This window comes from Heloderma suspectum, chromosome 3, assembly GCF_057233095.1.
Source record: "Heloderma suspectum isolate Gila_16-S chromosome 3, 16-S_ref, whole genome shotgun sequence".
NCBI lineage: Eukaryota > Metazoa > Chordata > Lepidosauria > Squamata > Helodermatidae > Heloderma > Heloderma suspectum.
This window is the reverse complement of record NC_139460.1, coordinates 240,428,833-240,454,229: the sequence shown is the minus strand read 5'-3', so window position 1 is coordinate 240,454,229 and position 25,397 is coordinate 240,428,833. Positions and strand designations below refer to the sequence as shown.

The 25,397-nt window shown below is 41.1% G+C and overlaps 3 protein-coding genes across 3 annotated transcripts in view; all 3 read left to right on the top strand.

The window, feature by feature from the left end:
- Positions 1–177: 177 nt before the first annotated feature.
- On the top strand, positions 178–6,287 carry LOC146350942 (scavenger receptor cysteine-rich domain-containing protein DMBT1-like). Its single transcript, XM_084846003.1, has 5 exons — positions 178–479; positions 1,638–1,971; positions 2,989–3,300; positions 4,464–4,797; positions 5,956–6,287. The coding sequence occupies exons 1-4, from the start codon at positions 255–257 to the stop codon at positions 4,508–4,510; spliced, it is 918 nt and encodes a 305-aa protein (XP_084702129.1). The 5' UTR covers positions 178–254; the 3' UTR covers positions 4,511–4,797; positions 5,956–6,287.
- DMBT1 (deleted in malignant brain tumors 1) lies at positions 4,690–23,779 on the top strand. The gene is made up of 11 exons (XM_084845662.1): positions 4,690–4,797; positions 5,956–6,289; positions 7,307–7,618; positions 8,804–9,115; positions 10,296–10,607; positions 11,625–11,936; positions 13,122–13,433; positions 14,614–14,925; positions 16,084–16,417; positions 18,103–18,126; positions 23,586–23,779. The coding sequence occupies exons 1-9, from the start codon at positions 4,690–4,692 to the stop codon at positions 16,128–16,130; spliced, it is 2,361 nt and encodes a 786-aa protein (XP_084701788.1). The 3' UTR covers positions 16,131–16,417; positions 18,103–18,126; positions 23,586–23,779.
- LOC146350940 (scavenger receptor cysteine-rich domain-containing protein DMBT1-like) overlaps positions 16,310–25,397 on the top strand; it is a 47,325-nt gene continuing 38,237 nt past the window's right edge. Inside the window, exon 1 of the mRNA XM_084845661.1 lies at positions 16,310–16,417. Coding sequence (XP_084701787.1) covers positions 16,310–16,417 — 108 coding nt within the window. The remainder of the gene's footprint in view (positions 16,418–25,397) is intronic.

The following is a 25,397-nucleotide window of genomic DNA, read 5'->3' as shown; positions in this document are numbered from 1 at the left end:
TTAGAGTTCATTGCCATTTTGTAGGTTTGACTCCTAATGCTGAAATGTCTTTTAGGAAAAGACATTTGTTTTAATATTCCTGTTCCTCCCTGCTGTTATAGTTGAGAAACTCATTCTTGAGTGCTCAAAGTGTCACTTCTAACAGGACTGTCTTTTGTTGTGCAAAGATGCTCCTGTCAGACTGGTCAATAGTAGCAACAGATGTCAAGGTCGACTTGAAGTGAATTACAGAGGATCCTGGGGGACGGTCTGTGATGATTCCTGGGACACACAGGATGCACAGGTGGTCTGCAGACAGCTTGGATGTGGATGGGCTCTATCAGCACCAGGGAATGCCCGATTTGGCCAAGGCTCGGGTTCTATTGTCCTCGATGACGTGCAGTGCAGAGGAAATGAATCTTCTCTTCAGCAGTGCTCCCACAACGGGTGGGCATCCCATAACTGTGGCCATCACGAAGATGCCGGTGTCATCTGCTCGGGTAAGTTTGGAATTCCTTTCTTCTTCCAAAATCTATTCCACGTCCATATAATGGCAGCAGATCACCTGTCAAAAACAAAGCTTTCTGAATGGGATTTTCGTTTTTTTCGTTTTTTTCAGAAAGGGCTTGTGTAGAATAGAAGGCTCTGTTTCACTGTGGTCATCTACACGGGTGCTCTTTCCTTTGCAAATTTACGTTTGTTAATGTATTTTCCCCAGTCATTCTATTTCTTCCCTTTGACTATCAACTGGAAAGGAACCAGAAATTTTCAGAAATATATAGTATCATGTTGCGATTCAAAGAACGGATCTGTCTGTTGCTTTTTAATGTTAAGAATACACCGGATATTCCCACTGGTGACACATTTAAAGGAACCTGTGGTTAGGAGCTCAGGTTTCCTTTGGAATTTTTGTGCGGAAGCTGAATTAACAAACTAACCATAACAAGAATATGTATCCGCATCGAAACTATTAACGTTAAGCTCTATTTGAATACTATCAAAGCCTATCCAAGGCTTTGAACAAGAATCTGTCTATGTGCCTAATCTATGATAAAATTGTGTCCAAACACTAAATACTATTTTCTTCTCTTTTTACTTCATGCCTTCTACAGGGTCTGATCTACAAGGTACATTTCATTTTTTTCATTTATCCACATACTATCCGTTGTTGTTTCCATCTTATGTTTGCCCTTTCTTATGTGCCTAATTAATGATAAAATTGTGTCCAATCACTAAATACTACATTCTTCTCTTTTTACTTCATGCCGTCTACAGGGTCTGATTTACAAGGTACATTTCATTTTTTTCATTTATCCACATACTATACGTTGTTGTTTCCATCTTATGTTTGCTTGTTCAGCCGAGTTTTTCAAAATTGTAAGGCTGCAATCCCAGACACATGACATGGGATGAAATCTCAGTGAACTCGGTGAGATTTACTTCTGGGCAGATATGTACAGGGGATTGCAAGATTAATTGTGACCTCATGTGGTTATAGTTGGAATGCATCTTTTTAGAGTTCATTGCCATTTTGTACGTTTGACTCCTAATGCTGAAATGACTTTTAGGAAAAGACATTTGTTTTAATGTTCCTGTTCCTCCCCACTGTTATAGTTGAGAAACTCGTTCTTGAGTGCTCAAAGTGTCACTTCTAACAGGACTGTCTTTTGTTGTGCAAAGATGCTCCTGTCAGACTGGTCAATAGTAGCAACAGATGTCAAGGTCGACTTGAAGTGAATTACAGAGGATCCTGGGGGACGGTCTGTGATGATTCCTGGGACACACAGGATGCACAGGTGGTCTGCAGACAGCTTGGATGTGGATGGGCTCTATCAGCACCAGGGAATGCCCGATTTGGCCAAGGCTCGGGTTCTATTGTCCTCGATGACGTGCAGTGCAGAGGAAATGAATCTTCTCTTCAGCAGTGCTCCCACAGCGGGTGGGCATCCCATAACTGTGGCCATCACGAAGATGCCGGTGTCATCTGCTCGGGTAAGTTTGGAATTCCTTTCTTCTTCCAAAATCTATTCCACGTCCATATAATGGCAGCAGATCACTTGTCAAAAACAAAGCTTTCTGAATGGGATTTTCTTTTTTTTCTTTTTTTTCAGAAAGGGCTTGTGTAGAATAGAAGGCTCTTTTTCACTGTGGTCATCTACACGGGTGCTCTTTCCTTTGCAAATTTACGTTTGTTAATGTATTTTCCCCAGTCATTCTATTTCTTCCCTTTGACTATCAACTGGAAAGGAACCAGAAATTTTCAGAAATATATAGTATCATGTTGCGATTCAAAGAACGGATCTGTCTGTTGCTTTTTAATGTTAAGAATCCACCGGATATTCCCACTGGTGACACATTTAAAGGAACCTGCGGTTAGGAGCTCAGGTTTCCTTTGGAATTTTTGTGCGGAAGCTTAATTAACAAACTAACCATAACAAGAATATGTATCCGCATCGAAACTATTAACGTTAAGCTCTATTTGAATACTATCAAAGCCTATCCAAGGCTTTGAACAAGAATCTGTCTATGTGCCTAATCTATGATAAAATTGTGTCCAAACACTAAATACTATTTTCTTCTCTTTTTACTTCATGCCTTCTACAGGGTCTGATCTACAAGGTACATTTCATTTTTTTCATTTATCCACATACTATCCGTTGTTGTTTCCATCTTATGTTTGCTTGTTCAGCCGAGTTTTTCAAAATTGTAAGGTTGCAATCCCAGACACATGACATGGGATGAAATCTCAGTGAACTCGGTGAGATTTACTTCTGGGCAGATATGTACAGGGGATTGCAAGATTAATTGTGACCTCATGTGTTTATACTTGGAATGCATCTTTTTAGAGTTCATTGCCATTTTGTAGGTTTGACTCCTAATGCTGAAATGTCTTTTAGGAAAAGACATTTGTTTTAATGGTCCTGTTCCTCCCCCCTGTTATAGTTGAGAAACTCGTTCTTGAGTGCTCAAAGTGTCACTTCTAACAGGACTGTCTTTTGTTGTGCAAAGATGCTCCTGTGAGACTGGTCAATAGTAGCAACAGATGTCAAGGTCGACTTGAAGTGAATTACAGAGGATCCTGGGGGACGGTCTGTGATGATTCCTGGGACACACAGGATGCACAGGTGGTCTGCAGACAGCTTGGATGTGGATGGGCTCTATCAGCACCAGGGAATGCCCGATTTGGCCAAGGCTCGGGTTCTATTGTCCTCGATGACGTGCAGTGCAGAGGAAATGAATCTTCTCTTCAGCAGTGCTCCCACAGCGGGTGGGCATCCCATAACTGTGGCCATCACGAAGATGCCGGTGTCATCTGCTCGGGTAAGTTTGGAATTCCTTTCTTCTTCCAAAATCTATTCCACGTCCATATAATGGCAGCAGATCACTTGTCAAAAACAAAGCTTTCTGAATGGGATTTTCTTTTCTTTTCTTTTCTTTTTTTCAGAAAGGGCTTGTGTAGAATAGAAGGCTCTGTTTCACTGTGGTCATCTACATGGGTGCTCTTTCCTTTGCAAATTTACGTTTGTTAATGTATTTTCCCCAGTCATTCTATTTCTTCCCTTTGACTATCAACTGGAAAGGAACCAGAAATTTTCAGAAATATATAGTAACATGTTGCGATTCAAAGAACGGATCTCTCTGTTGCTTTTCAATGTTAAGAATACACCGGATATTCCCACTGGTAACACATTTAAAGTAACCTGCGGTTAGGAGCTCAGGTTTCCTTTGGAATTTTTGTGCGGAAGCTTAATTGACAAACTAACCATAACAAGAATATGTATCCGCATCGAAACTATTAACGTTAAGCTCTATTTGAATACTATCAAAGCCTATCCAAGGCTTTGAACAAGAATCTGTCTATGTGCCTAATCTATGATAAAATTGTGTCCAAACACTAAATATTATTTTCTTCTCTTTTTACTTCATGCCTTCTACAGGGTCTGATCTACAAGGTACATTTCATTTTTTTCATTTATCCACATACTATCCGTTGTTGTTTCCATCTTATGTTTGCCCTTTCTTATGTGCCTAATCTATGATAAAATTGTGTCCAATCACTAAATACTATTTTCTTCTCTTTTTACTTCATGCCGTCTACAGGGTCTGATCTACAAGGTACATTTCATTTTTTTCATTTATCCACATACTATACGTTGTTGTTTCCATCTTATGTTTGCTTGTTCAGCCGGGTTTTTCAAAATTGTAAGGCTGCAATCCCAGACACATGACATGGGATGAAATCTCAGTGAACTCGGTGAGATTTATTTCTGGGCAGATATGTACAGGGGATTGCAAGATTAATTGTGACCTCATGTGGTTATCCTTGGAATGCATCTTTTTAGAGTTCATTGCCATTTTGTAGGTTTGACTCCTAATGCTGAAATGTCTTTTAGGAAAAGACATTTGTTTTAATATTCCTGTTCCTCCCCGCTGTTATAGTTGAGAAACTCGTTCTTGAGTGCTCAAAGTGTCACTTCTAACAGGACTGTCTTTTGTTGTGCAAAGATGCTCCTGTCAGACTGGTCAATAGTAGCAACAGATGTCAAGGTCGACTTGAAGTGAATTACAGAGGATCCTGGGGGACGGTCTGTGATGATTCCTGGGACACACAGGATGCACAGGTGGTCTGCAGACAGCTTGGATGTGGATGGGCTCTATCAGCACCAGGGAATGCCCGATTTGGCCAAGGCTCGGGTTCTATTGTCCTCGATGACGTGCAGTGCAGAGGAAATGAATCTTCTCTTCAGCAGTGCTCCCACAACGGGTGGGCATCCCATAACTGTGGCCATCACGAAGATGCTGGTGTCATCTGCTCGGGTAAGTTTGGAATTCCTTTCTTCTTCCAAAATCTATTCCACGTCCATATAATGGCAGCAGATCACTTGTCAAAAACAAAGCTTTCTGAATGGGATTTTCGTTTTTTTCGTTTTTTTCAGAAAGGGCTTGTGTAGAATAGAAGGCTCTGTTTCACTGTGGTCATCTACATGGGTGCTCTTTCCTTTGCAAATTTACGTTTGTTAATGTATTTTCCCCAGTCATTCTATTTCTTCCCTTTGACTATCAACTGGAAAGGAACCAGAAATTTTCAGAAATATATAGTAACATGTTGCGATTCAAAGAACGGATCTCTCTGTTGCTTTTCAATGTTAAGAATACACCGGATATTCCCACTGGTAACACATTTAAAGTAACCTGCGGTTAGGAGCTCAGGTTTCCTTTGGAATTTTTGTGCGGAAGCTTAATTGACAAACTAACCATAACAAGAATATGTATCCGCATCGAAACTATTAACGTTAAGCTCTATTTGAATACTATCAAAGCCTATCCAAGGCTTTGAACAAGAATCTGTCTATGTGCCTAATCTATGATAAAATTGTGTCCAAACACTAAATATTATTTTCTTCTCTTTTTACTTCATGCCTTCTACAGGGTCTGATCTACAAGGTACATTTCATTTTTTTCATTTATCCACATACTATCCGTTGTTGTTTCCATCTTATGTTTGCCCTTTCTTATGTGCCTAATCTATGATAAAATTGTGTCCAATCACTAAATACTATTTTCTTCTCTTTTTACTTCATGCCGTCTACAGGGTCTGATCTACAAGGTACATTTCATTTTTTTCATTTATCCACATACTATACGTTGTTGTTTCCATCTTATGTTTGCTTGTTCAGCCGAGTTTTTCAAAATTGTAAGGCTGCAATCCCAGACACATGACATGGGATGAAATCTCAGTGAACTCGGTGAGATTTACTTCTGGGCAGATATGTACAGGGGATTGCAAGATTAATTGTGACCTCATGTGGTTATAGTTGGAATGCATCTTTTTAGAGTTCATTGCCATTTTGTACGTTTGACTCCTAATGCTGAAATGACTTTTAGGAAAAGACATTTGTTTTAATGTTCCTGTTCCTCCCCACTGTTATAGTTGAGAAACTCGTTCTTGAGTGCTCAAAGTGTCACTTCTAACAGGACTGTCTTTTGTTGTGCAAAGATGCTCCTGTCAGACTGGTCAATAGTAGCAACAGATGTCAAGGTCGACTTGAAGTGAATTACAGAGGATCCTGGGGGACGGTCTGTGATGATTCCTGGGACACACAGGATGCACAGGTGGTCTGCAGACAGCTTGGATGTGGATGGGCTCTATCAGCACCAGGGAATGCCCGATTTGGCCAAGGCTCGGGTTCTATTGTCCTCGATGACGTGCAGTGCAGAGGAAATGAATCTTCTCTTCAGCAGTGCTCCCACAGCGGGTGGGCATCCCATAACTGTGGCCATCACGAAGATGCCGGTGTCATCTGCTCGGGTAAGTTTGGAATTCCTTTCTTCTTCCAAAATCTATTCCACGTCCATATAATGGCAGCAGATCACTTGTCAAAAACAAAGCTTTCTGAATGGGATTTTCTTTTTTTTCTTTTTTTTCAGAAAGGGCTTGTGTAGAATAGAAGGCTCTTTTTCACTGTGGTCATCTACACGGGTGCTCTTTCCTTTGCAAATTTACGTTTGTTAATGTATTTTCCCCAGTCATTCTATTTCTTCCCTTTGACTATCAACTGGAAAGGAACCAGAAATTTTCAGAAATATATAGTATCATGTTGCGATTCAAAGAACGGATCTGTCTGTTGCTTTTTAATGTTAAGAATCCACCGGATATTCCCACTGGTGACACATTTAAAGGAACCTGCGGTTAGGAGCTCAGGTTTCCTTTGGAATTTTTGTGCGGAAGCTGAATTAACAAACTAACCATAACAAGAATATGTATCCGCATCGAAACTATTAACGTTAAGCTCTATTTGAATACTATCAAAGCCTATCCAAGGCTTTGAACAAGAATCTGTCTATGTGCCTAATCTATGATAAAATTGTGTCCAAACACTAAATACTATTTTCTTCTCTTTTTACTTCATGCCTTCTACAGGGTCTGATCTACAAGGTACATTTCATTTTTTTCATTTATCCACATACTATCCGTTGTTGTTTCCATCTTATGTTTGCTTGTTCAGCCGAGTTTTTCAAAATTGTAAGGTTGCAATCCCAGACACATGACATGGGATGAAATCTCAGTGAACTCGGTGAGATTTACTTCTGGGCAGATATGTACAGGGGATTGCAAGATTAATTGTGACCTCATGTGTTTATACTTGGAATGCATCTTTTTAGAGTTCATTGCCATTTTGTAGGTTTGACTCCTAATGCTGAAATGTCTTTTAGGAAAAGACATTTGTTTTAATGGTCCTGTTCCTCCCCCCTGTTATAGTTGAGAAACTCGTTCTTGAGTGCTCAAAGTGTCACTTCTAACAGGACTGTCTTTTGTTGTGCAAAGATGCTCCTGTGAGACTGGTCAATAGTAGCAACAGATGTCAAGGTCGACTTGAAGTGAATTACAGAGGATCCTGGGGGACGGTCTGTGATGATTCCTGGGACACACAGGATGCACAGGTGGTCTGCAGACAGCTTGGATGTGGATGGGCTCTATCAGCACCAGGGAATGCCCGATTTGGCCAAGGCTCGGGTTCTATTGTCCTCGATGACGTGCAGTGCAGAGGAAATGAATCTTCTCTTCAGCAGTGCTCCCACAGCGGGTGGGCATCCCATAACTGTGGCCATCACGAAGATGCCGGTGTCATCTGCTCGGGTAAGTTTGGAATTCCTTTCTTCTTCCAAAATCTATTCCACGTCCATATAATGGCAGCAGATCACTTGTCAAAAACAAAGCTTTCTGAATGGGATTTTCTTTTCTTTTCTTTTCTTTTTTTCAGAAAGGGCTTGTGTAGAATAGAAGGCTCTGTTTCACTGTGGTCATCTACATGGGTGCTCTTTCCTTTGCAAATTTACGTTTGTTAATGTATTTTCCCCAGTCATTCTATTTCTTCCCTTTGACTATCAACTGGAAAGGAACCAGAAATTTTCAGAAATATATAGTAACATGTTGCGATTCAAAGAACGGATCTCTCTGTTGCTTTTCAATGTTAAGAATACACCGGATATTCCCACTGGTAACACATTTAAAGTAACCTGCGGTTAGGAGCTCAGGTTTCCTTTGGAATTTTTGTGCGGAAGCTTAATTGACAAACTAACCATAACAAGAATATGTATCCGCATCGAAACTATTAACGTTAAGCTCTATTTGAATACTATCAAAGCCTATCCAAGGCTTTGAACAAGAATCTGTCTATGTGCCTAATCTATGATAAAATTGTGTCCAAACACTAAATATTATTTTCTTCTCTTTTTACTTCATGCCTTCTACAGGGTCTGATCTACAAGGTACATTTCATTTTTTTCATTTATCCACATACTATCCGTTGTTGTTTCCATCTTATGTTTGCCCTTTCTTATGTGCCTAATCTATGATAAAATTGTGTCCAATCACTAAATACTATTTTCTTCTCTTTTTACTTCATGCCGTCTACAGGGTCTGATCTACAAGGTACATTTCATTTTTTTCATTTATCCACATACTATACGTTGTTGTTTCCATCTTATGTTTGCTTGTTCAGCCGGGTTTTTCAAAATTGTAAGGCTGCAATCCCAGACACATGACATGGGATGAAATCTCAGTGAACTCGGTGAGATTTATTTCTGGGCAGATATGTACAGGGGATTGCAAGATTAATTGTGACCTCATGTGGTTATCCTTGGAATGCATCTTTTTAGAGTTCATTGCCATTTTGTAGGTTTGACTCCTAATGCTGAAATGTCTTTTAGGAAAAGACATTTGTTTTAATATTCCTGTTCCTCCCTGCTGTTATAGTTGAGAAACTCGTTCTTGAGTGCTCAAAGTGTCACTTCTAACAGGACTGTCTTTTGTTGTGCAAAGATGCTCCTGTCAGACTGGTCAATAGTAGCAACAGATGTCAAGGTCGACTTGAAGTGAATTACAGAGGATCCTGGGGGACGGTCTGTGATGATTCCTGGGACACACAGGATGCACAGGTGGTCTGCAGACAGCTTGGATGTGGATGGGCTCTATCAGCACCAGGGAATGCCCGATTTGGCCAAGGCTCGGGTTCTATTGTCCTCGATGACGTGCAGTGCAGAGGAAATGAATCTTCTCTTCAGCAGTGCTCCCACAACGGGTGGGCATCCCATAACTGTGGCCATCACGAAGATGCCGGTGTCATCTGCTCGGGTAAGTTTGGAATTCCTTTCTTCTTCCAAAATCTATTCCACGTCCATATAATGGCAGCAGATCACTTGTCAAAAACAAAGCTTTCTGAATGGGATTTTCGTTTTTTTCGTTTTTTTCAGAAAGGGCTTGTGTAGAATAGAAGGCTCTGTTTCACTGTGGTCATCTACACGGGTGCTCTTTCCTTTGCAAATTTACGTTTGTTAATGTATTTTCCCCAGTCATTCTATTTCTTCCCTTTGACTATCAACTGGAAAGGAACCAGAAATTTTCAGAAATATATAGTATCATGTTGCGATTCAAAGAACGGATCTGTCTGTTGCTTTTTAATGTTAAGAATACACCGGATATTCCCACTGGTGACACATTTAAAGGAACCTGTGGTTAGGAGCTCAGGTTTCCTTTGGAATTTTTGTGCGGAAGCTGAATTAACAAACTAACCATAACAAGAATATGTATCCGCATCGAAACTATTAACGTTAAGCTCTATTTGAATACTATCAAAGCCTATCCAAGGCTTTGAACAAGAATCTGTCTATGTGCCTAATCTATGATAAAATTGTGTCCAAACACTAAATACTATTTTCTTCTCTTTTTACTTCATGCCTTCTACAGGGTCTGATCTACAAGGTACATTTCATTTTTTTCATTTATCCACATACTATCCGTTGTTGTTTCCATCTTATGTTTGCCCTTTCTTATGTGCCTAATTAATGATAAAATTGTGTCCAATCACTAAATACTACATTCTTCTCTTTTTACTTCATGCCGTCTACAGGGTCTGATTTACAAGGTACATTTCATTTTTTTCATTTATCCACATACTATACGTTGTTGTTTCCATCTTATGTTTGCTTGTTCAGCCGAGTTTTTCAAAATTGTAAGGCTGCAATCCCAGACACATGACATGGGATGAAATCTCAGTGAACTCGGTGAGATTTACTTCTGGGCAGATATGTACAGGGGATTGCAAGATTAATTGTGACCTCATGTGGTTATAGTTGGAATGCATCTTTTTAGAGTTCATTGCCATTTTGTACGTTTGACTCCTAATGCTGAAATGACTTTTAGGAAAAGACATTTGTTTTAATGTTCCTGTTCCTCCCCACTGTTATAGTTGAGAAACTCGTTCTTGAGTGCTCAAAGTGTCACTTCTAACAGGACTGTCTTTTGTTGTGCAAAGATGCTCCTGTGAGACTGGTCAATAGTAGCAACAGATGTCAAGGTCGACTTGAAGTGAATTACAGAGGATCCTGGGGGACGGTCTGTGATGATTCCTGGGACACACAGGATGCACAGGTGGTCTGCAGACAGCTTGGATGTGGATGGGCTCTATCAGCACCAGGGAATGCCCGATTTGGCCAAGGCTCGGGTTCTATTGTCCTCGATGACGTGCAGTGCAGAGGAAATGAATCTTCTCTTCAGCAGTGCTCCCACAGCGGGTGGGCATCCCATAACTGTGGCCATCACGAAGATGCCGGTGTCATCTGCTCGGGTAAGTTTGGAATTCCTTTCTTCTTCCAAAATCTATTCCACGTCCATATAATGGCAGCAGATCACTTGTCAAAAACAAAGCTTTCTGAATGGGATTTTCTTTTTTTTCTTTTTTTTCAGAAAGGGCTTGTGTAGAATAGAAGGCTCTTTTTCACTGTGGTCATCTACACGGGTGCTCTTTCCTTTGCAAATTTACGTTTGTTAATGTATTTTCCCCAGTCATTCTATTTCTTCCCTTTGACTATCAACTGGAAAGGAACCAGAAATTTTCAGAAATATATAGTATCATGTTGCGATTCAAAGAACGGATCTGTCTGTTGCTTTTTAATGTTAAGAATCCACCGGATATTCCCACTGGTGACACATTTAAAGGAACCTGCGGTTAGGAGCTCAGGTTTCCTTTGGAATTTTTGTGCGGAAGCTTAATTAACAAACTAACCATAACAAGAATATGTATCCGCATCGAAACTATTAACGTTAAGCTCTATTTGAATACTATCAAAGCCTATCCAAGGCTTTGAACAAGAATCTGTCTATGTGCCTAATCTATGATAAAATTGTGTCCAAACACTAAATACTATTTTCTTCTCTTTTTACTTCATGCCTTCTACAGGGTCTGATCTACAAGGTACATTTCATTTTTTTCATTTATCCACATACTATCCGTTGTTGTTTCCATCTTATGTTTGCTTGTTCAGCCGAGTTTTTCAAAATTGTAAGGTTGCAATCCCAGACACATGACATGGGATGAAATCTCAGTGAACTCGGTGAGATTTACTTCTGGGCAGATATGTACAGGGGATTGCAAGATTAATTGTGACCTCATGTGTTTATACTTGGAATGCATCTTTTTAGAGTTCATTGCCATTTTGTAGGTTTGACTCCTAATGCTGAAATGTCTTTTAGGAAAAGACATTTGTTTTAATGGTCCTGTTCCTCCCCCCTGTTATAGTTGAGAAACTCGTTCTTGAGTGCTCAAAGTGTCACTTCTAACAGGACTGTCTTTTGTTGTGCAAAGATGCTCCTGTGAGACTGGTCAATAGTAGCAACAGATGTCAAGGTCGACTTGAAGTGAATTACAGAGGATCCTGGGGGACGGTCTGTGATGATTCCTGGGACACACAGGATGCACAGGTGGTCTGCAGACAGCTTGGATGTGGATGGGCTCTATCAGCACCAGGGAATGCCCGATTTGGCCAAGGCTCGGGTTCTATTGTCCTCGATGACGTGCAGTGCAGAGGAAATGAATCTTCTCTTCAGCAGTGCTCCCACAGCGGGTGGGCATCCCATAACTGTGGCCATCACGAAGATGCCGGTGTCATCTGCTCGGGTAAGTTTGGAATTCCTTTCTTCTTCCAAAATCTATTCCACGTCCATATAATGGCAGCAGATCACTTGTCAAAAACAAAGCTTTCTGAATGGGATTTTCTTTTCTTTTCTTTTCTTTTTTTCAGAAAGGGCTTGTGTAGAATAGAAGGCTCTGTTTCACTGTGGTCATCTACATGGGTGCTCTTTCCTTTGCAAATTTACGTTTGTTAATGTATTTTCCCCAGTCATTCTATTTCTTCCCTTTGACTATCAACTGGAAAGGAACCAGAAATTTTCAGAAATATATAGTAACATGTTGCGATTCAAAGAACGGATCTCTCTGTTGCTTTTCAATGTTAAGAATACACCGGATATTCCCACTGGTAACACATTTAAAGTAACCTGCGGTTAGGAGCTCAGGTTTCCTTTGGAATTTTTGTGCGGAAGCTTAATTGACAAACTAATCATAACAAGAATATGTATCCGCATCGAAACTATTAACGTTAAGCTCTATTTGAATACTATCAAAGCCTATCCAAGGCTTTGAACAAGAATCTGTCTATGTGCCTAATCTATGATAAAATTGTGTCCAAACACTAAATATTATTTTCTTCTCTTTTTACTTCATGCCTTCTACAGGGTCTGATCTACAAGGTACATTTCATTTTTTTCATTTATCCACATACTATCCGTTGTTGTTTCCATCTTATGTTTGCCCTTTCTTATGTGCCTAATCTATGATAAAATTGTGTCCAATCACTAAATACTATTTTCTTCTCTTTTTACTTCATGCCGTCTACAGGGTCTGATCTACAAGGTACATTTCATTTTTTTCATTTATCCACATACTATACGTTGTTGTTTCCATCTTATGTTTGCTTGTTCAGCCGGGTTTTTCAAAATTGTAAGGCTGCAATCCCAGACACATGACATGGGATGAAATCTCAGTGAACTCGGTGAGATTTATTTCTGGGCAGATATGTACAGGGGATTGCAAGATTAATTGTGACCTCATGTGGTTATCCTTGGAATGCATCTTTTTAGAGTTCATTGCCATTTTGTAGGTTTGACTCCTAATGCTGAAATGTCTTTTAGGAAAAGACATTTGTTTTAATATTCCTGTTCCTCCCCGCTGTTATAGTTGAGAAACTCGTTCTTGAGTGCTCAAAGTGTCACTTCTAACAGGACTGTCTTTTGTTGTGCAAAGATGCTCCTGTCAGACTGGTCAATAGTAGCAACAGATGTCAAGGTCGACTTGAAGTGAATTACAGAGGATCCTGGGGGACGGTCTGTGATGATTCCTGGGACACACAGGATGCACAGGTGGTCTGCAGACAGCTTGGATGTGGATGGGCTCTATCAGCACCAGGGAATGCCCGATTTGGCCAAGGCTCGGGTTCTATTGTCCTCGATGACGTGCAGTGCAGAGGAAATGAATCTTCTCTTCAGCAGTGCTCCCACAACGGGTGGGCATCCCATAACTGTGGCCATCACGAAGATGCTGGTGTCATCTGCTCGGGTAAGTTTGGAATTCCTTTCTTCTTCCAAAATCTATTCCACGTCCATATAATGGCAGCAGATCACTTGTCAAAAACAAAGCTTTCTGAATGGGATTTTCGTTTTTTTCGTTTTTTTCAGAAAGGGCTTGTGTAGAATAGAAGGCTCTGTTTCACTGTGGTCATCTACATGGGTGCTCTTTCCTTTGCAAATTTACGTTTGTTAATGTATTTTCCCCAGTCATTCTATTTCTTCCCTTTGACTATCAACTGGAAAGGAACCAGAAATTTTCAGAAATATATAGTAACATGTTGCGATTCAAAGAACGGATCTCTCTGTTGCTTTTCAATGTTAAGAATACACCGGATATTCCCACTGGTAACACATTTAAAGTAACCTGCGGTTAGGAGCTCAGGTTTCCTTTGGAATTTTTGTGCGGAAGCTTAATTGACAAACTAACCATAACAAGAATATGTATCCGCATCGAAACTATTAACGTTAAGCTCTATTTGAATACTATCAAAGCCTATCCAAGGCTTTGAACAAGAATCTGTCTATGTGCCTAATCTATGATAAAATTGTGTCCAAACACTAAATATTATTTTCTTCTCTTTTTACTTCATGCCTTCTACAGGGTCTGATCTACAAGGTACATTTCATTTTTTTCATTTATCCACATACTATCCGTTGTTGTTTCCATCTTATGTTTGCCCTTTCTTATGTGCCTAATCTATGATAAAATTGTGTCCAATCACTAAATACTATTTTCTTCTCTTTTTACTTCATGCCGTCTACAGGGTCTGATCTACAAGGTACATTTCATTTTTTTCATTTATCCACATACTATACGTTGTTGTTTCCATCTTATGTTTGCTTGTTCAGCCGGGTTTTTCAAAATTGTAAGGCTGCAATCCCAGACACATGACATGGGATGAAATCTCAGTGAACTCGGTGAGATTTATTTCTGGGCAGATATGTACAGGGGATTGCAAGATTAATTGTGACCTCATGTGGTTATCCTTGGAATGCATCTTTTTAGAGTTCATTGCCATTTTGTAGGTTTGACTCCTAATGCTGAAATGTCTTTTAGGAAAAGACATTTGTTTTAATGTTCCTGTTCCTCCCCGCTGTTATAGTTGAGAAACTCGTTCTTGAGTGCTCAAAGTGTCACTTCTAACAGGACTGTCTTTTGTTGTGCAAAGATGCTCCTGTCAGACTGGTCAATAGTAGCAACAGATGTCAAGGTCGACTTGAAGTGAATTACAGAGGATCCTGGGGGACGGTCTGTGATGATTCCTGGGACACACAGGATGCACAGGTGGTCTGCAGACAGCTTGGATGTGGATGGGCTCTATCAGCACCAGGGAATGCCCGATTTGGCCAAGGCTCGGGTTCTATTGTCCTCGATGACGTGCAGTGCAGAGGAAATGAATCTTCTCTTCAGCAGTGCTCCCACAACGGGTGGGCATCCCATAACTGTGGCCATCACGAAGATGCCGGTGTCATCTGCTCGGGTAAGTTTGGAATTCCTTTCTTCTTCCAAAATCTATTCCACGTCCATATAATGGCAGCAGATCACTTGTCAAAAACAAAGCTTTCTGAATGGGATTTTCGTTTTTTTCGTTTTTTTCAGAAAGGGCTTGTGTAGAATAGAAGGCTCTGTTTCACTGTGGTCATCTACATGGGTGCTCTTTCCTTTGCAAATTTACGTTTGTTAATGTATTTTCCCCAGTCATTCTATTTCTTCCCTTTGACTATCAACTGGAAAGGAACCAGAAATTTTCAGAAATATATAGTAACATGTTGCGATTCAAAGAACGGATCTCTCTGTTGCTTTTCAATGTTAAGAATACACCGGATATTCCCACTGGTAACACATTTAAAGTAACCTGCGGTTAGGAGCTCAGGTTTCCTTTGGAATTTTTGTGCGGAAGCTTAATTAACAAACTAACCATAACAAGAATATGGATCCGCGTCGAAACCATTAACGTTAACCTCTATTTGAATAGTATCAAAGCCTATCCAAGGCTTTGAACAAGAATCTGTCTATGTGCCTAATCTATGATAAAATTGTGTCCAAACACTAAATACTATTTTCTTCTCTTTTTACTTCATGCTGTCTACAGGGTCTGATCTACAAGGTACATTTCATTTTTTTCATTTATCCACATACTATCCGTTGTTGTTTGCATCTTATGTTTGCCCTTTCTTATGTGCCTAATCTATGATAAAATTGTGTCCAAACACTAAATACTATATTCTTCTCTTTTTACTTCATGCCGTCTACAGGGTCTGATCTACAAGGTACATTTCATTTTTTTCATTTATCCACATACTATCCGTTGTTGTTTCCATCTTATGTTTGCATGTTCAGCCGAGTTTTTCAAAATTGTAAGGCTGCAATCCCAGACACATGACATGGGATGAAATCTCAGTGAACTCGGTGAGATTTACTTCTGGGCAGATACGTACAGGGGATTGCAAGATTAATTGTGACCTCATGTGGTTATACTTGGAATGCATCTTTTTAGAGTTCATTGCCATTTTGTACGTTTGACTCCTAATGCTGAAATGTCTTTTAGGAAAAGACATTTGTTTTAATGTTCCTGTTCCTACCCGCTGTTATAGTTGAGAAACTCGTTCTTGAGTGCTCAAAGTGTCACTTCTAACAGGACTGTCTTTTGTTGTGCAAAGATGCTCCTGTGAGACTGGTCAATAGTAGCAACAGATGTCAAGGTCGACTTGAAGTGAATTACAGAGGATCCTGGGGGACGGTCTGTGATGATTCCTGGGACACACAGGATGCACAGGTGGTCTGCAGACAGCTTGGATGTGGATGGGCTCTATCAGCACCAGGGAATGCCCGATTTGGCCAAGGCTCGGGTTCTATTGTCCTCGATGACGTGCAGTGCAGAGGAAATGAATCTTCTCTTCAGCAGTGCTCCCACAGCGGGTGGGCATCCCATAACTGTGGCCATCAGGAAGATGCCGGTGTCATCTGCTCAGGTAAGTTTGGAATGCTCTTCCTTTATTCTTCAGAGAGCTATTCCATTTATAACGGTAGAAGATCACATTTTGAAATTATGTTTTCTAAATTGTATTATCTTTTAGACTTTATAGTGTAAAGGAAGGGCCTTATGTAGTTTAGAAGACTATGCTGGGAGTGAGGTGCATTCATGAGAGCTGACTCCAACTCTACTAGTTGACAGACCCTTTTCCTCAAACCACCTCTTTAGTCTAAAAGCTACTGAAAAGGAAGAGAATGTGCAAGGTTATGTTGTGTAGACTCTTTTCGTTCAGGAGATGTGTTTCAGACTGGGATCCTAGAGGGTGGGAAGTAGGGGGCTTTTATATCAACATCAGAGTCCCTGCGCATACTCTAGCAGCTAGGTCTTTTCTTCATTTTTACTCTAGACACAGATTTGAAATAACACATGTTTTGTCCCCTATACACATTTTTTCGGAAGTTAGCCCCATTCAACTCATTGGGGCTTACTTTTGAGTTGACCTACATAGGATTGCATTCTTGCTCTTTTTTAAAGTTACATGATCATTTACCCCAGGGACGGGTATCTGTTTTGGTTTAAACAATATGGGGAATGTGACTTACATCTGTGTGCAACATAATATTATTTGTTCCTCTATCTTGAACATGACGACGGACTTTGTTGTGAATCATGTCCCTACCTCCACTGCAAACTATCTCCCCACCCTCCCCATTTAATGGAAATCTGTAAGAGTGATACTTTCTACATGTGAAAAGGCTTTTCTAGAATCTATTTATTATGAACAGCTACACTCTGAAGCCTTGGCAAGAAGATATTCTGGGTACTGAAGGAACTGGAAATGATTCAGAGAGTGAAGGGAGGTTTGAAGAAGAAAGCTCTAGAGGGAAGAGCAAATTCAGATTTGTTTGTTTGTTTGGAAATGTGTATCCTGCCTTTCTGTGAGGGTATTTTTCTAAACATTCAAAGTGGTTTACATTATAGAATTTGAAAGAATCAAATTTTAAAATACTAAAACTAAATAATTAAAAAGAAGACAACAGATAAAATGTCACAGAATTCCCAAGGAGAAAAAAATGCTGTCAGCTCGACATATCAAATGGCTGTTGACATTTTAAGAAAAGGTCTTCACACAGTGGCAAAAACCATCAAAGAGGAGACAAGGTGGGCCTCTGTAGATGTCCACAGAAAAAGGCTCTCTATCATGTCTTAACCAGTCAGGGAGGGAGTCAATGTGGACCTCCCACCAAAAGACACCTTCTCACATCCCAACCATTCATGGAGGAAGCAAAGTGGGCCTCTCCACATGGTCAGAGAAAAGCCCCCTTTTTGCATTCCAACCAATCAAGGAGCGGACTATGTGGGCCTCCCTAGGCAGCCACAGAAAAGGTCCATGGTTGCATCCCAACCAATCACACCTCTTTTAGAACTCGGAGAAAGTCTGCATTTATCAATTTATTTTTTTGAAGATTAACATCCCATTTTTGGAATATAACTTTCAAGGTGGCTAACAAGCAAACAAAGCAAAGTCAAGATCTATAATTATGAAACACAACAAGCTCCATCCCTGAGGTGGTTGTAACACTGATGTTCTCCTGTGTCTGCATAACAGCCAAACAAAATGAATGTTGCTTTCAGCATCTAATCAAATGGGAAAATAATGTGTGTGTTTTCTTTTCTTCACAGATGCAGTATAAACATACATATCCGGTAAGTCTCTCAAAGATTCCCAACTAGCTTAATACTCTCAGGTTCAGGCATTGCTAGAGAAGCAGAGGAAACATTAAGCAAGGGGTGGGTAACTAGTGGTCCTCCAGATGTTGTTGGATTGCAACTCCCATCATCCTTCACCATTGACTATGATGGCTAGGGCAGATGGGAGTTGCAGTCCACCAGCATCTGAAGGGCCACAAGTTGCCCACCCCTGCATTAAGCACACTTCCCACTTCCCTGTTTCTCTGTAATGTCTGAAATTGAACTCTTAAATCTCCCGATCACCCGTTTTCCATTGCTCCCTTTTTGTATCCCAGAGAATAGAAAAATTCAAGGAGGACAGGTCTGTCAACAAGAATAAGCCAGGATGGCTAAATCTCCATATTCAGAGGTAGTTTGCCACTGATTACCAGTTGCTGGATGGCAACACTAAACTTGGCCTATTGCCTTCATGCCCTGTTTGTGGGATTCCTGGAAACACTGGGTTGGTTGCTGTGGGAAACTGGATGCCGGATGAGCTGGATATTGGTCTGATCCTGCAAGGCTACTCCTATGTTCTGCCCAGCTTCATCATTGCTTTCCTGCTGATTCCTAGCTGTGCCCTCTACCTGGCATCCTAGTTTTATGTTACGTTATTTGGTTTATTTGGTTTATGCAGTATAAACATACATATCCGGTAAGTCTCTCAAAGATTCCCAACTAGCTTAATACTCTCAGGTTCAGGCATTGCTAGAGAAGCAGAGGAAACATTAAGCAAGGGGTGGGTAACTAGTGGTCCTCCAGATGTTGTTGGATTGCAACTCCCATCATCCTTCACCATTGACTATGATGGCTAGGGCAGATGGGAGTTGCAGTCCACCAGCATCTGAAGGGCCACAAGTTGCCCACCCCTGCATTAAGCGCACATTAAGTGATCCCCTTCATGGATCACTGCCTTGTTGTGGCGAAGGGGCTTGCGTAACTCAGTAAAGCCATAAGCTATGCCGTGCAGGGCCACCCAAGACGGACAGGTCATGGCAGAGAGTTCTGGCAAAATGTGGTCCACTGGAGAAGGAAATGGCAACCCACTCCAGTATTCTTGCCAAGAAAACCCCATGGAACGTATCACAAGGCTAAAAGAGATGACGCCGGAAGATGAGCCCCTCAGGTCAGAAGGTGTCCAATATGCTACTGGGGAAGAGCAGAGGGTATTTCCAAGTAGCGCCAGAAAGAGTGAAGCGGCTGGGCCAAACCCAAAAGGACACTCAGCTGTGGATGTGTCTGGCGGTGAAAAGAAAATCCGATGCTGTAAAGAACAATATTGTTTAGGAACCTGGAATGTCAGATCAATGAATCAAGGTAAGCTGGAGGTGGTCAAACATGAGATGGCAAGATTGAACATCGACATCTTGGGAATCAGCGAACTAAAATGGACAGGCATGGGTGAATTTAATTCAGGTGACCATCATATCTACTATTGTGGGCAAGAATCCCTTAGAAGAAATGGAGTAGCACTCATAGTCAACAAAAGGGTGGGAAAAGCAGTACTGGGGTACAATCTTAAAAATGATAGAATGATCTCAGTACAAATGCAAGGCAAACCATTCAACATCACAGTAATTCAAGTCTATGCCCCAACCACTGAGGCCGAAGAAGCTGAGGTTGATCGGTTCTATGAAGACCTACAACACCTTCTAGAACTAACACCAAAAAAAGATGTCCTCTTCATCATAGGGGATTGGAATGCTAAAGTAGGAAGTCAAGAAATCACCGGGATAACAGGCAGGCATGGCCTTGGTGTACAAAATGAAGCAGGACAAAAGCTAATAGAGTTTTGCCAAGAGAACATGCTGATCATAGCAAACACTCTTTTCCAACAGCACAAGAGGCGACTCTACACATGGACGTCACCAGATGGTCAATATCGAAATCAGATTGATTATGTCCTTTGCAGCCAAAGATGGAGAAGCTCCATACAGTCAGTAAAAACAAGACCTGGAGCTGACTGTGGCTCAGATCATGAGCTGCTTCTTGCAAAATTTCGGCTTAAATTGAAGAACGTCGGGAAAACCACTAAACCGTTCAGGTATGACCTAAATCATATCCCTGATGAATATACAGGGGAGGTGAGGAATAGATTTCAGGGATTAGACCTGATAGACAGAGTGCCTGAGGAACTATGGACGGAGGTCCGTAACATTGTTCAGGAGGCAGCAACGAAATCCATCCCAAAGAAAAAGAAATGCAAGAAAGCAAAGTGGCTGTCTGATGAGGCTTTACAAGTAGCTCACGAAAGAAGGGAAGCGAAAAGCAAGGGAGAAAGGGGAAGATATACCCAACTGAATGCAGAGTTCCAGAGAATAGCAAGGAGAGACAAGAAGGCTTTCTTAAATGAACAATGCAAAGAAATCGAGGAAAAGAACAGAATGGGAAAGACTAGAGATCTCTTCAAGAAAATTTGAGATCTCAAGGGAACGTTTTGTGCAAAGACGGGCATGATAAAGGACAAAGAAGGCAGGGACCTAACAGAAGCAGATGAGATTAAGAAGAGGTGGCAAGAATACACAGAAGAACTATACAGGAAAGATCTGAATGTCCCTGATAGCCATGATAGTGTGGTCACTGAACTTGAGCCGGACATCCTCGAGAGTGAAGTCAAGTGGGCCTTAGGAAGCATTAGTAACAACAAAGCTAGCGGAGATGACAGTATTCCAGCCGAGCTATTTAAAATCCTAAAAGATGATGCTGTTAAAGTGCTGCATTCAATATGCCAACAAATCTGGAACACTCAACAGTGGCCACAAGACTGGAAAAGGTCAGTTTACATTCCAATTGCAAAGAAGGGCAATGCCAAAGAGTGTTCAAACTACCGCACCATTGCGCTCATTTCACATGCCAGCAAGGTGATGCTCAAAATCCTACAAGCTAGGCTTCAGCAGTATGCGAACCCAGAACTACCGGAAGTACAAGCTGGGTTTCGAAGAGGCAGAGGAACTAGAGATCAAATCGCCAACATTCGCTGCATCATGGAGAAAGCAAGAGAATTCCAGAAAAACGTCTATTTCTGCTTCATTGACTACGCTAAAGCCTTTGATTGTGTGGATCACAACAAACTGTGGCAAATTCTGAAAGTGATGGGAGTACCAGACCACCTTACCTGTCTCCTGAGAAACCTGTACGAGGGTCAAGAAGCAACAGTAAGAACCAGACATGGAACAACCGATTGGTTCAAAATTGGGAAAGGAGTACGACAAGGCTGCATATTGTCACCCTGCTTATTTAACTTATATGCAGAGTACATCATGAGAAATGCCGGGTTGGATGAATCAGAGGTCGGAATTAAGATTGCTGGGAGAATTATCAACAACCTCCGATATGCAGACGATACCACCCTAATGGCAGAAAGCGAAGAGGATCTCAAGAGCCTCTTGTTGAGGGTGAAAGAGGAGAGTGCAAAAGCTGGTTTGAAACTCAACATTAAAAAAACTAAGATCATGGCATCTGGCCCCATCACTTCCTGGCATATAGAAGGGGAAGAAATGGAAGCAGTGACAGATTTTACTTTCTTGGGCTCCAAGATCACCGCAGACGGTGACTGTAGCCATGAAATTAAAAGACGCTTGCTCCTTGGGAGGAAAGTTATGGCCAACCTAGACAGCATAGTAAGAAGCAGAGACATCACCTTGCCGACAAAGGTCCGTCTAATCAAAGCTATGGTTTTCCCAGTAGTAATGTATGGCTGTGAGAGCTGGACTATAAGGAAGGCTGATTGCCGAAGAATTGATGCTTTCGAACTGTGGTGCTGGAGAAGACTCTTACGAGTCCCCTGGACTGCAAGGAGGTCAAATCAGTCCATCCTAAAGGAAATCAACCCTGAGTGCTCATTGGAAGGACAGATAATGAAGCTGAAGCTCCAATGTTTTGGCCACCTAATGCGAAGAGAAAACTCCCTGGAAAAGACCCTGATGCTGGGAAAGATTGAAGGCAAAAGGAGAAGGGGACGGCAGAGGATGAGATGGCTAGATAGCATCACGGATGCAATGAATATGAACTTGAGCACGCTCCGGGAGAGAGCGCAGGACAGGAAGGCCTGGCGTGCTATGGTCCATGGGGTCACGAAGAGTCGGACACGACTGAACGACTGAACAACAACATTTGGTTTATTACATTTATATACCGCCCAAGTGCCAAAGGTCTCTGAGTGGCTCAGAAAACCAATCTTAAAACCATAACTCCATGAAATATAAGATTATAATAAAAATAACATAAAACAACAACAACAATAGATTCTAGAATCTATTTATTATGAACAACAACCAGCTGCAGAAGCAGTGCTAACCTCTAAAAAGCTTAATACCTGAAGGACTAAAAAGTCTGGTAAAATAAGTTCTTTTCCTGGCACCAGAAAATCACATTGTAAAATGCCAGGTGAACCTCTCCAGGGAGGGTATTCACCAGCTGGGGCACCACTACTGAAAAGGCCTCTCCTGAGTAGCAGGGGTACCCAGATGAGGGCTTCTAAATATTATCTTAGGGTTCTGGTACCTGGTTGCAGGTACCAGGGCTGGCACAACACCTCCCACCACCTGAGGCAAAAGGACATGCTGCTGCCATGCACTGCTGCTGGGCTGGGGAGGGAGGGAAGGAGTGCAAACCTTCCCCTCATTACCTCACTCTGAGGGATCCATTTTCAGAGCAAAGTATTGGTAGGGAGGTAGCCCCAGAGACTGCCTGTGCCAGAGAAGCACAGGCAATCTCCAGGGTCACCTCCATTCCAATACCTCACCCTGAATAAGGACCCCTCAGAGTGAGAGATCTGGGCTGGGTGAGCTCTGTGAAGAGCCGTGCCATACACTCTCTTGCTGTAGTCAGTGAGGCTCTCCAAAGCAGCCACCCACCTATGCCTAACTTTGAGAGACATAGGGTGAATGGGTTGGATCACCTGCCCTTCCAGATCTCCCACCTGAGGCAGGAGATTCATGGGAGGGCCATCCCTGAAAGGTACATATGGGAGGAGACGATCCTTCAGGTAACCAGGCCCCGAGCCATTTAGGGCTTTAAAGGATAATACCAGCACTTTGAATTGGGTCTGGAAATGGACTGGAAACTAGTGCAGATTACAAAGTATGGAGTAATATAATTGTATCAACCAGTTCCTTTTAATAATCTTGCTGCTGTACTTTGGACCAGCAGAGGTTTTCTTTGTGCAAGTAATGTTTTTCTATGGAGGGCTGGAGGCGCATTCAGTCATGTGAATTGTTACTTACAGTCTGAAGTGGTATCTCCCAGATACAGGTTTAGTGCCTCAGTGAGAACTAGGCCAAGATATCCTGTAATTAAAGGTGACCTAAATTTGCTCTGTGTTGGTTTTTTTTAAGAGTGTCCCTGAGTCTTGCAGAAGAAACTATGAAAATCTTCTGTTTGTCCAGAAATATGATGTGTTTCACTAATTTACTTCTTTTAATTTAACTTTTCAGAACATAATTCATCATTTCAGATTGAAAATTAAGATATGAAATCACTGGTGCATTTGATATACCTGTTATACCCAGCCTATCTTGCAGAACTCCATTCTGGCACACCTAAATTAAGTGTTTCATAGGCAAATTTGCTGCACTCCACTTGGATCATATTAGTTATGTAATTGTTAACATTTAAATAAAAGCATCCCAAAAATATATGTTTCAGTTCTCTGTATTATGGGAAGACTTTCCATTTCATGTTCACAACTGTAGTATGCAGCAAAGATATATTATTACTGCTGCTGTTTGTGTTGTTGTATCTATCACACTTTTCCGTGTGCTCAAAGGTTTACAATGTTCATCTTACAACATCAACTTCAGGTAGGCTAGATGGAGAGGCATTGATATGGCCAACAATCATTACTGAGTGTTTTTGCTGAGCAGGAACTGAAGCTGTGTCCTCTATTGAAACTCAATGCTTTCCTCCTTTCCTCTGCCTTACTGGTATTGAAATACCATTAATTAGATTGGACAGATTATAGCATTGTAACTGTGATGCTGAGCTGAGTAAGTGCCACTGAAATGGATTGGTCTTAGTCCTGATCCAGTATTTTATAACTGAAGTGTTAAGAAAAGATTTGAATGACAACAATGATACCAAAAAAGACTTCAACTTCATTTGCTTTACACATGAGATATGCATGCAACACCATGTAGTTTTCTTGACCACAAATCTTAACAGAGCCACCTTGTTTGTATGATGAAAGGGGAAAACTGCTTAGAGTTGAAAACTGAAGTCCACTTCCAGTGAACCTAAAATACAGCCTATATATAAAACATTTCCACCTCAATATATTTCAATAAACATTTGTGCCAGAGCAAACCAACATGGTGCACATCTACTTCCCTTTATGTAATGCAACCTTTTAAACATGATTCCATCTTTCACAAGCCTGATTATTTTTTGCCTTGCCAAAAATGGTTGAGTAAATTTACTCAATAGCACCCATCACTTTCACTGGCTCTGTCCAATGCTCTTATAACATTTATTTTAAGTGCTTCTTAAAGATATACTGGGTACAGAAGGGGAAAATACACATTTCCATAAAGGGTCCTTTCGCATGAACAAGGTTCTCCAGAATATATTCTCCATTCAGTCTTCATGAATTGTCCTGAAAGACTAACATGTGGAAGGAAGCTTAGTGTCTGTCACAGCCCTCCAGTGACGTAGGGGAGGTGGAACCATATGGGCAGGGTCAATGAAATGATTCCCTCCCAAGCAAATGTTGCTCAGCACCAGCATGCTTTTGATCATGGCTGCCTCTGTTGTCTTTTGCTGATGGTGTGGTTTACTGTGATATTGCAATCTCAATTAATGTAAGGCACGGCACAATTAATGTAAGGCACGGCACAATTCTTAGAATAAATAAATAAATAAATAAGAGTCAGTCCTGACAGTTACGGAGCATTCTCAGTTACTTCAGGATGCAGGAGGGTCATCCCCTCCCCCCCTTGAGCTTCTGGTACAAATAGCCAAATCAAGCCTTATACTGCTATTGTTAATTGCAGGTGTGAGAAGCACCCACCCTTCCGTTTTCCTGCCAGATACTAAGATTCCTGACCTGAAATATATACTTGGTGCACCATGTGTGAGATTAATTTACTATTACACCTGCTGTACCCAACAATATGTCAACCACATTTACCCAAAGCCACAATAATTATTATTTACATAGCAGTGAAAATTTTCTAGATACCTTACAAAAGAACAAATGTGTCCCTGTACAAACCGCTTATTGAGGTTTAGACTCTCAGGATGGGGGACCT

Excerpts from the sequence above, each read along its gene's own strand:
- LOC146350942 (XM_084846003.1), top strand. The coding sequence starts at position 255 with ATGATTCCTGGGACACACAGGATGCACAGGTGGTCTGCAGACAGCTTG. Across the intron at positions 480-1,637 it reads TGCCGGTGTCATCTGCTCGG|GACTGTCTTTTGTTGTGCAA; the intron begins GTAAGTTTGGAA and ends CACTTCTAACAG. Across the intron at positions 3,301-4,463 it reads TGCCGGTGTCATCTGCTCGG|GACTGTCTTTTGTTGTGCAA; the intron begins GTAAGTTTGGAA and ends CACTTCTAACAG.
- DMBT1 (XM_084845662.1), top strand. The coding sequence starts at position 4,690 with ATGACGTGCAGTGCAGAGGAAATGAATCTTCTCTTCAGCAGTGCTCCC. Across the intron at positions 6,290-7,306 it reads TGCCGGTGTCATCTGCTCGG|ATGCTCCTGTGAGACTGGTC; the intron begins GTAAGTTTGGAA and ends TGTTGTGCAAAG. Across the intron at positions 13,434-14,613 it reads TGCTGGTGTCATCTGCTCGG|ATGCTCCTGTCAGACTGGTC; the intron begins GTAAGTTTGGAA and ends TGTTGTGCAAAG.